This window comes from Acomys russatus, chromosome 31 (genome assembly GCF_903995435.1).
Source record: "Acomys russatus chromosome 31, mAcoRus1.1, whole genome shotgun sequence".
NCBI lineage: Eukaryota > Metazoa > Chordata > Mammalia > Rodentia > Muridae > Acomys > Acomys russatus.
This window is the reverse complement of record NC_067167.1, coordinates 11,638,014-11,649,615: the sequence shown is the minus strand read 5'-3', so window position 1 is coordinate 11,649,615 and position 11,602 is coordinate 11,638,014. Positions and strand designations below refer to the sequence as shown.

At 45.0% G+C, this 11,602-nt stretch overlaps 1 protein-coding gene across 1 annotated transcript in view; it reads right to left on the bottom strand.

Annotated features, from left to right (window-relative positions):
• Positions 1–373: 373 nt before the first annotated feature.
• The window catches only part of Gnptab (N-acetylglucosamine-1-phosphate transferase subunits alpha and beta), a 77,249-nt gene continuing 66,020 nt past the window's right edge, over positions 374–11,602 (bottom strand). Inside the window, exons 16-21 of the mRNA XM_051172644.1 lie at positions 10,605–10,718; positions 8,668–8,753; positions 8,168–8,266; positions 6,517–6,684; positions 3,282–3,372; positions 374–889 (exon numbers count right to left, since the gene is read on the bottom strand). Coding sequence (XP_051028601.1) covers positions 812–889; positions 3,282–3,372; positions 6,517–6,684; positions 8,168–8,266; positions 8,668–8,753; positions 10,605–10,718 — 636 coding nt within the window. The 3' untranslated portion in view covers positions 374–811. The remainder of the gene's footprint in view (positions 890–3,281; positions 3,373–6,516; positions 6,685–8,167; positions 8,267–8,667; positions 8,754–10,604; positions 10,719–11,602) is intronic.

Genomic DNA, 11,602 nt, shown 5'->3' with positions numbered 1-11,602 from the left:
TTCAAGTGGATGCCACAGTCATGTGCTGGGGCTGTTTCTGAAATGAGGCACTTTTGTTTGCAAATGTACATTTCCAAGACATAATTACATCCGGTGAGTAGCAGCGCTGCTTGACACTAGCCCTTTGCGATCAGGCCCGCACACACCACAGTGTTCTAGGAGACTGAGCCAAAGGAGCGCAAAGCACTTTCGACGTCAATCCCCAAGCTCTTCAGTAGCTGTTATTCAAGACCACTTGAATGTTAATAAAAAAATCAATAATTTAGATATGCTAGGAGGACGTGGCAGTTCCACATTATTCTATCCAAATATGTTTTGACATCCTGATTTATTATTTTCAGAAGTGAGAATAACTAACTTAGTAGCTACTTTTTTTTTTTTTTTTTTTTTTTTTTAATGGGAAGTGAATAAAAGGAGGAGAAAAGTGAAAAATTATGCCAAGAGCTTTGGAATGCAAAGACTTGCTGTCCCCCAGCGCTTGCTCCTGAGCTGGCCTGGCTTCTTAGCCTTCAATGATTGTGGGAGGAAACCAGCAGCTTGCCAGCGAGGGCTCATCCACAAGTTGACAGGTCCTCCAGCAAAGCCTTTAAAAGTACAAGCTGAACAAGCTGTCCACACAACTTCCCAGAGCGCTGATCAACTCCAGGGCAGCAGGCTCTCTTCATGCTGCGAAGGAACACGCACTGCATGCCGTCCCGTCTTCCCACCAGGCTGTCTACGTGCCACGTCATGGGCGACACCCTGTGATGTCGAAGAGGTGGGAGATGCTCAGATGACGCTGAGGTAGGTGGTGACTTCAAATGAAGACCTTCTACACCCTGATCCGGTCGGGACTAGCTTCCTTGTGTGCCCTCCTTCTGGGAAATATCTTCCGCTTCAGAGCAATTATCTATGTGATGGAAGACAGAAACTAAATAGTGGGTTTCCATAGTGACTCTTAGTGAAGCCAGCTTTCCTTCTGTGACACACATATTCTTGATCATTGCCATGGTCTGATACAATGACAAACAAACCAAAACAACAACAACAACAACAACAAAAACCACCAAAAAAACAAAACAAACAAAACAAAACCCAATTTCTTTCACACTTCCCAAGACAAAAAGCAATCGCTAGCTTTGCTTATCGCAGTTACTTGTGCTTAAGCATGTGCCCACAAAGACACAAGACTAAAATTATGCTGGCCCACAGCTCACTTTTGGAAGATCCGTAACAATAGATTTTATATAGCCATTGCTAAAGCTGTTTATTTTCAAGACCTTTACCCAGTTTTGGTTTTGGTTTTAATTGAAAGGAACCACTTCTGCTTAATTATTAGAACACCGATTCTGGGTTTGAATAGGCTTTTTTGTAAGACAGTTTTTTAAAAAAGCTATGTTATTAAAATCCTATCGATGTTTTTTTTTTTTCCCCTATACTTATCAACAGTCGTTTGAAAATAAAGCTAGTGGTTAGGAATGGGTTGCAATACAAAACATTCATTTGTAGGTGCTGGAGAGACGGTTCAGCAGTTAAGAGCCCGGGCTGTTCTTGCAGAAGACATGAGTGGAGTTGATTTCCAGCACCTGTATGGGGGCTCACTACTGTGTACAACTCCAGTTCCAGGGAATCCAATGCCCTCCTGTGGCTTCTACTGGCATTGCATGCACATGGTGCATAGGAACACACGCTAAGGAAACACCCACCCACACATAATAAACAAACAAACAAAACCCCACCTTCTTCTTAAAGTTCATTTCTAAATTTGTTGTTCAGAACCTGAACAAATACGTCTTTTCTCAAAAACACATGTGCTACATCTGACATGGAAAACCTATCCATCATTGTAAAGCTGCTCTGAGGAAAAACCCAACTACACTTCTAGTTTCCATCTGGGTCCCTGATGTTGACTTTACCTTTCCTCTCCCCATCTATGCAGGACCCAGCCCTGACATCTGTGCATTTTCCTTCAGAGGTGGAGACTGGCTAGGCCTTTTGAGCAGTTCCATTAAGGAGCTGGGACTGGCTGCTGAGGGAGGAACAGAGCTTTCTATTTGTCTGTGAGGGTGGTAAGCGATGGGGACAGAAGGAAGGATGCTGATTTGAGTAGGAGGGCAAGGGGCTGGAGAAGCACGGAGGGAATCTTCCTCCTCCTCCCCACCCATCTTTCTAGCTCCCTGCTCTCTCCTAGTACAAAGGATGCAGGAGGAGGCTCGGTCCTCATGTCCCTCAGTGGCTCAGCTCAGGCAGGTCGCTCTCCTTCATCTTGAAACAGCTGAGAGCAGATTGCTAAGTTCCTGGGGGACCCATATTCTAGAAACAGGTGCTGTGTGTGTGTGTGTGTGTGTGTGTGTGTGTGTGTGTGTGTGTGTTTAGTTCTTTCCCCCCTACAAGATCGTGACAACAAAGATCAAGAAAGGTCTTGAAGGTAGATGGATTTTATTCTGTCTGTGGCAGGAAGCAACCGTTTCTCCTCAAGCTCTCAGTATTTACACGCCTCCTTGGCAGTGCGCATTTCCTGGGAGGGACAAGCGCAGCCGGTCCATTCATCAGTCACTTCCCCCGGGGGCTGAGGGGGCCTCTGGCCTTACACCAGTCAGTGCTCTCTTCTCTTCTCCATTCCTCCCCTTCCACCTTTTTTCTTCACAGTGTTTCCCACCTGTAGCCCAGTGAAGGCTCCCTCATCACTTTATTATCACCCCTGACATCTTCCTCTCGGACCCTCAGCAAGGAGCTGGCTGGAGCCCAGGTGCTAGAGGGCGATGACAGAGGAGGAAGGACAATTCAAAGGACCATAAGTGGGGGCTGCTGGTGCGTGCGGAGTGACACCCGGGACTGTGGGAGCCTGAGCAGAAGATGCTGTGGCTTCTCTAGGAAGGGCTACAGGAAGAAGGCTTAGTACCAGATAAGGACTCTAAGCAAGGTTTGGGTTGGAAATCGAACTTTTCCGCTATATTCTTAATCTATGAGTTAACCCACTGAGTTTCTAAGTAAGAAGGGAGACAAACGAAGAGGAGGTCGCCAGGCTGGCTGAATACTGCATGACTTCACGTGCTGTGACATGGAGCTATAAGGCAACAGGAAAAGTTAAATGCTCTGTGTGCACTGCTTTTCCTTACTTTTCCTTCTTTGAGGGCGGGGAAGAGAGAGAGGCTGGTGGTGCAGTTTTCAATGCAAGTCCTGCGTAGCCCATGCTACCCTCCAACTTGTGATCCAACCTCCTGAGCACTGGGATTCTACACCTAAGTGTGGGTGTGAGTTTATATCATTTTCTAAAAGGCCACATGAAACAAAAAGCTTACCTGTTCAGCAAAGAATGAGAATACAGTAAATATAATCAATGTTGCTAGCACGCAGTGGGTCCAAAACTTCAACTTGTCTCGATAGGCCCTCCTGTTCGGAAACAGAGGAGTTACTCACTGCTTGTTTTTTTACAAAATCACACTGTGGAGACTGTGAAGCAAACAGGTACTATCCAGTCAGTGCTAAAAAAAATTAGTAAAATATACATTCCTAACACAAGTTCAGATCTGTTATTTTATAATAAATACTACTACAGGTAGTAAAAGTCTCCTCGGCTTCAAAAGAAAAGTACTTACACCTTAAAATATCATTTATTTTTATTTTATTTTATTTACTCATTCACGTTCACGTATTCCAGAACACAATTCCCGTGGATGCCCAGGGATGAACGAGACTAAGTTTCTGCTTGAAGGTGTTTAGAAACTCGGAGAGTCACTGACATGCTGTCAACCAGGTGGCTGGAAACACGTGTTAAAAAAAGTAAAGTCTTGTAGAAAACCCCCAGAGAAACAGGGACAGTGGTACCCATAGGGTCCCGTTTTTCCTTCGCCTTGAGTGAGAAGCAACATGTCTGGCTGAAAAGGGTAAAATAAGTGGCAGAGGCCAACAGTCACCCAGAGTCCTGCAGAACTGACGAGCTGGTGAGGCTCTGGGAAGAGCTGAACAACAGGAAGGCAGTTGGCAGGACCCGACGCTACTCCGCAAAGGAGGTTTGCCTGGAAAACTCTGAGGGAAAAATAGATGAACTATGGGGGCATTGCTGTGTCACACAAGCAAAGTAAGAAAGGAGGCGGCGTGAAGGGCAGACAGGTGGACAAGCAAGGCACACAGCCCGGTTTTAGCTGAGGCGTGGCATGGAATGCGGGGCTGCTCCAGAGCCATGAGAAGGAAAAGAAATAGAGCAAAGGTCATGTTCTGAAGGTAGGAGGAAGGGTAGCTGGAGTTGACAAGAGCTGGGGACAAAGGGAGGGAGGTGCAACAGTTTCTCATCTGTTACTTGGAGGTAATGAACTGTTAGGAGCACTCAGTAAAAATGCTTAACATACAGTTAAATTAACTGCTGCACTCGGGCTTTTTGCCTAGTCCCAGATTGTTGGAGGCTGGTCTGGTGTATTTTGATGCTAATTACTGCTTGCTGTCTCTGTGGCCCACCTGTACCTTTCCTAGAGACTAACTAACCTATTTGACCAATAAAAGGCTATCACATCCCTGGGCAGGGATAGGCATGGCTAAAGTTCCCAGGCTTGGGGAGACAGAGAGGATCTTGGGAGGAAGAGACAGGAGAAGAGAGGAGAGGAGAAGGTCGCGCCATCACGGGTTAGATGGAAGAGAAGCACATGGCCGGCGTGGATGGAGGATTTGGCCCAGATGAAGAACATTAGCAAGTATATGGGATTATGGATGGGAGGGAGCTTGAAAGACATTAGAAGCAGATGGCATGGGATTGGGACAGGGATCCCATACCTGCCCCTCTATGGGAGGTAGTTTAGGGGATTAACATCTGCCCTGCCCCAGGTTAACTAAGGCTATTTTAAAATATAACAGGTGTCTGTGTCTTGATTGATTGCTGGCGGGTTAGAAAATACTGCCACAATAATAATTTAACCGCAACACCAGATTCTTACCGCTCTATGAGAATATAAGTCTCTTCTAGTTTAAGTCATAATCTTCTGCGCAGGGTTTTTCCTATGTTTCTAATATCTGTGACCAGACACAGCTGGCTCAGTGGACTCAAATGTGTGCAGGGTCATGCGGACTCTATCTGGGCCTCGGAGGTACTCGCCACAGCCGTGCCTACCGCTGTACTAGTCAGCAGCTAAACCATGGAAGCTGCCCGGGTGTCCATTAACAGGTGAGGGGATCAAGAAGGTATGGTCCATATGCACAATGGGATTTACTGAGCCATAAAGAAAAAAAATGAAATCATGATATCTGCAGGGGAGTGGATGCAAATGGAAATTACCAGGTTAAGAGAAAAAAAAGCCAGACTCAAAAAAAAAAAAAAAAAAGACAAATACTGCATGTTTTCTCTCATATGTGGGCCCTAGATTTTAATCTCTCTATATTCCTGTGTGTATGCAGGCCATGAAGCCAAAAAGCTACCAAGAGAGGGAAAGAAAAACTCCTATAGGAGGTGGGGGTAGAAGCAGTTGGGGAATATTCTAGAATGTGTAAACATGAGCCAGGTTTGACTACCACATGCCAACTACTTCAGTGTGAGCAAATTACTCCCAGTGCTCATGAGGTTGAGGCAAGGATCAGACCACAAGTGAGACCAGCCTGGGCTGCAAAGGGAATTCGAGACCAGCATGAACAACATACTGGAGCCCTGTCTTTAAAATCAAGGGCTCAGGGTGTATCCTGGTCAGAAAGCACTTGCCTGGCACACACAAGACCCTGGGTTTGAGCCTGTCACTAAAGAAAATAATTCCCCTGAAGTGGAAGAAGTTAGACACACGAGATCCCGTGGCCCAAGCCCTTACGTAAGCAGTATTCAGAGCAGGCAAATTCACAGGGAGAAGGCAAATAACCGGTCAACCAGGGGCGGAGGGCGGGGTGATGGGGAAATGACTGCTCAGAGGCTATGGGGATAACTTCTGGAGTGACCAGGAAGTCTTCAAACGAGAGCAGTGCTGCACAGCGCCATGAAGGTGTCAATGCCCCTGAACCGTATGCTTGGAAATGGTGCGGCGTATTTGGTGACCTCCACTTCAATTTTTACTTGTCTTCATCCTTCCCAATTACAGCACACAATTTCTACACAACGCTGCCCAGAAGTCAGCTTTTCAGACAGTCTCTACCAGGTTCCCATTGGTTCTGAGAGCTGGCCTGACTGACGGTCTGGTCGGCCCATGCTCACTTCATGTTTTGCACCGCACAACAAGATCTTCCACGTTAGTGCTGCTGTTCACTTAGATATCGGTCAACAAACAATGGAATAAATGACGTTTCATTTAGCAAAGCCAGAAAAAAAAACCAGTTACGTAATTTTTTTTTCAAATCTCTAGAGATGCCAGTAAATATCTTTTAAATGTTTAATAAAACAAAATTGTTAATGTTTTCCTGAAGAAATTAGACAGCAGATAGCACACTGAAGAACTGTCAGCAATCCAAAATCCAGACACAAATGTATATGCAGATACACAGGCACACACAGACACATGGGCACACACACTTACTCGCGCACACAGACGCACACATGAACGCATTCACGCACGCAAAACAAGAACTTACCATTCCTGCAGCTCATGCATATGAAGGAACCGATTCCGATACTCTCTTGGCAGCTCAAACTGGGAAGGTACAGGGAACATGGATTCGTAGAAGTCCCTGAGGACAGCCTTCACTGTCTGGGCGTCTTTATGATTGTGGTCGATGTTGTCGTTCAGACAAACGAACTTCCTGAAACAACAGAGACTCATTGGCCGTCGCACACAGGAGCCTGAGATAATAAAATCTGCATTCTGAAAAAAACATTCCAACGTGCCAGCTCCCCGGGTTGGTACACTCGCTGATACTGTTCCCTGGAGGAGGAGTGTGTTGTAAAATTTCCTTGCAAATTCCTTCCCTATATAGGGAGAGAACCAGGCCAGATAGTTATGAAAGATCCCTGTTACCTACGGAATAAATAGGTGAGTTCCAGTGAGTGCGGCTAGATGTATGTGCTCAGTGCGTGGATCTGACTGGCTGCACAGTAGGGGGAAACTTAGTAAGCACCTAAAACAAGTCCTGTTATATCCGGCCCTGGGATGACTGAAATGCAGACTGTGTCCTACAGTCAGACTTTGAGTTTTGATTTAACGTATTTCCAACCAAGCGGTGAGAGGCTGGAGCTCAGCAAAAGCAGGTTAGGATAGTGCGACTTTCTTGTCTCAAGTTTTCTTTAGGTGAAAAGTCACTAAACCATGGTCCCATTAAGATCATGACAAGTTGTGACAACAACACTTTTGAAAACAACAATTAAAAAAAGCAAACAAATTTAATAAGACCTTCAGATCCAACTACCAATTCTTGGGAAAACAGAGGGTATAGGAACAACTTAAGAACTTCCAGAAAGAGCCGGGCATGGTGGTGAACGCCTTTAATCCCAGCACCCCGGAGGCAGAGGCAGGCAGATCTTTTGAGTTTGAGGCCAGCCTGGTCTACAGAATGTTCCAGGGCAGCCAAGGCTACACAGAGAAACCCTGTCTGGAACCCCCTACCCCCTGAAAAACAAAAAAACAAAAAAACCTTATCCAAAGAATGAAAGAGGGAAAGAAATTCCCTAAATATAGTGGCTGCTGCCTGTATCTCAGGACTCAGGAGGCTGAGGCAGATTTGAGTTCCAGGCCAGGGTGGATTGGTGGGAACTAGTCCTGTCTCAAAAATAAATAAAAACAAAAACCACACCCACAACCACAACAAGAAGAGCTAAGAAGCCTCAGGCCACCAAACAGCCAATGAGTTGTCCGAGCTGTTAGCTGGCCCCTCTTGCGTGCTGGGAGAGCATCAGGGCCTAGGTCTAACTGCCATGGCAACCGCTCAGGAGGACTCTTTTTAGGGACACTGAGCAGAGACTCCTCCTTGTGCCCCATCCCCCACCACATCCAACCTGCTCTGGGCCTCACTGAGCAGCCAGCTGGTGCCACCAACCCTTGGTAGTCTGGGTGAGGCCCTCTGTGGGTAACTCAAAACTTAACTCACAACGCTCCCACCCCACCCCCCACTTCTGTTCAAGCCCGGCTGAAACACCATGCCCTTCCACCACGGAGCTTTTCTGTCCACTCCTTACTGAATGAAGTAAGCCGCCCCCTTCTCGCTAGTCCTGCTTGTTCCCTTCAAAGTCATATTTATTAAAAGCCCACAGTTTTATAATCAGTCAGAGAAAAATTATAAAAAATTGTACCTGGGGTTTTTTCTTATGTCATCCAACTGGCCGACCACGTGAGAGACATTGGTACGAATCATTTTGAAAGCAATTTCTTCTTCTCCCATGATTTCAAACCTAATTGTCAAACGCGTTGAAAGAGTTTACTAAACATATGGAAAGGAAAAGCAACATCTCAGAAGGAAAAGCATTCTTGGAAACCCCGGTGGACTCGATGTGAACAGAAGTGGATGCATCTTTTAAGATTACGAGAGGAAATTTAAGGGAATGTATAATTAACGGAACACAGTAGAGGCATAAACATGCAGGACCTTTATGACTACTTTTTCTTTTCTGGAGACAGGGTTTCTCTGGGTAACGGCTCTGGCTGTCCTGGAACTCACTCTGTAGACCAGGCTGGCCTTGAACTCAAAGAGATCTGCTTGCCTCTGCCTCCTGAGCACTGGGATTAAAGGTGCGCGCCACCATGCCCGGCTGTCTAACTGCTCACAAGCTGAACAAACGCCCGGGCTACTTACCTGTACTTGTTCTTGTCTTTATACGCTTTGTGGATTTTGTCAGTTACCGGTTTACAGTTGGTGACAAGACTTTTAGTGACTGGGGGCTGTGAGAAAACACAAGTGGGTCAGATGGTCCTTCAAGGGCAAGACAAGAGAGAGCAAGTGAGGCCCTTGCCTTGGGTGCTGAGGTTAAGGGGTCACCAAGAGTTCACTGGACTAAGGCCATATTGAAGGGGAACCAGCACCCTTTCCCCTCAGCTACCATCTTAGTCACACTCTTGAGGTACACGAAAAGATGTGTGGACAAGTGATAGGGCTGGCTTTCCATTCCAACCTACATCCAGAAAAGGTGTGCTGATAAACACACGAGTGAAAAATTAATTACCCATCTTTGGCCTAATTAACTAACTAATTATTCTTTTGTCTTCTTAGCATTTCCTGATGAGGTCTTTGCTGACCTGGAACTCACTAAGGAGACCCAGGCTGATTTTAAACTTGCGACTCTCCTGCCTCTGCCTCTCATGTGGTGGGATAACAGGCCTGGCTTAAAATAGATCAAAACAAACAAACAAATAAACAAACAGCAGGCCATTAACCTGTAGATGCCTTTGACTATATTAGCTTTGTTAGAATTGGTATAATTAAATCTGGGGAAATTTTTTTAAAGGAGTTGTTGTCTTTAAACTCTTCTGAAAACGTTCTTTAGCCTGTACAATTTAACTTCTCTGCAGAGGCAGAAAATGCCTACTATGATTATACAGACACACACACACCACACTCACCCCTTTCACTGATTAAGAACACCCCACCAACCAGCTGTGTTTCTTTTAGAACTGGGGTTACAGATGGTTGTAAACCACCACGTAGGTGCTAGGAACGGAAGCCAGGTTCTCTCTGAGAACAAAAGCTGTTCTTAACCACTGAGCCACCTCCCTACCATAGTTTTTTTTAAATAGAATTTTATTCTGATAATGAAAGCAAAGTTATTCATTGTACAAAAATATAGAACACACAAGTAAAACAACAATACTAAAGTTTATGATTCAGGCTGGGTGTGGTGGCGCACGCCTTTAATCCCAGCACTTGGGAGGCAGAGGCAGGCGGACTGATGTGAGTTGGAAGCCAGCCTGGTCTACAAAGTGAGTCCAAGGCTACATAGAGAAACCCTGTCTCAAATCTCCCCCCAAAAGTTTATGATTCAAAAATCTTTCTCTCTTTAAAAAAAAAAAAAGATTTATTTATTATGTATACAATGTTCTGCCTGCATGTACACCCGCACACCAGAAGAGGGTACTTGATCTCATCACAGAATGGCTGTGAGCCACAATGTGGTTGCTGGGAGTTGAACTCAGGTCCTCTGGAAGAGCAGCCAGTGCTCTTAACCTCTGAGCCATCTCTCCAGCCCGCCTAGTATATCTCTTGAAGTATGCATGTTCCATGTACTAATATAGGAAGTGGACTGTAGTTGAGAATTTTTGATAATTCAACTCATAGTGTATGCTGTGATTTTCTAAGCATTTTCCCATGTATCATATGCACTACTTATAAAACCATGTTAAATACTGTATAACGCATTTCCTTTTATCAATTCTGAGGTGCACTTATTTTCACCACTCTATAATGGGGATGTCTCTTGTAGTTAACACTCTTCTGACTACTCTGGTCAGGTGACATTGCAACAGGTGTTGGAACTCATCACTATCCCCTATAAAATCCAGGAAGGGCCCTGAGGGCCCCATCTGACTTATTTCTCTTTCCAAAAGAGAGCTCTGAGGTTCTTTGGTCACTAGAATGTCTGTTTATGGGATCTAAATGACCAACTGAACATTAGTCCACAGGCTCACAGAGTGGGAGACATCCTAAGGCATGATGTGACTGTGTGATCGGAGCCTCTGCTCCACCTCTGCTTTTGAAAGGTGGGGGACACACCTGATACGGAGCAACATGACACTTACCAGATTGGGATCATAGTATGCTTCCTGAGTTGGTGGAATACTGTTTAATTGAGTGAGATTAGCAGGGAGCGTTTTTGAGCAATTTATTAACATGTGTTCCAAACCTGTCAGATCCTAACAAAGAAAAATATAAATCCATTATATACAGCATAGATAAAGCTGTAAAAATAAAAGGTATGCGCACACAAGAAACATTTACAGACTGAGCAGGTTGTATTTATATATTTAGAAATATATGTGTATATACATATATACACATGCATCTAACAAACATTAAATGGGGGGAGGGGCCGGCATGGATGTGAAAGAACATGGAGGGGCATACATGAGAGGATGCGAAGGACGGAAATGGGGAAATAATATAACTACGTTATAATCTCAAATAATAAAAGGAAAAATTGTGCCGGGCGTGGTGGCGCACGCCTTTAATCCCAGCACTCGGGAGGCAGAGACAGGCGGATGGATGTGAGTTCGAGGCCAGCCTGGTCTACAAAGTGAGTCCAGGACGGCCAAGGCTACGCAGAGAGACCCTGTCTTAACAAAACAAAACAAAATAAAAACAAACAAAAAAATGAAAAATCATAAGAAAAAAGGAAGAGAAAGTCTAAAGAAATGGCTATTTTAAATGGCTCAAAAGCAATAGAATTCTTATGTAAGAAACAGAGACATTTCAAAAGAGCAAAGTAAGGCGATGCAACAGTTCTCCAGACATTATACCAAACCAACTTTGAAGTCATGTTTTCTGCAAATAAGTTTTGATGCGCACCTGGCCTGGGACTCAGCTGCAGTCAGTCACACCGCCAGGCCCTGAGTGAACTCGTTACAAGGACCATATATGCAGGTATCTACCGCCTGAGTCTCCCCTCACATAACAGCTAGCCTCACTGCAAGGACGGAAACACACACACACACACACACACACACACACACACACACACACACTCCATAAAACACAAATATCAAATACTATCTTAACTCTGGCACTAATAAATGGATGA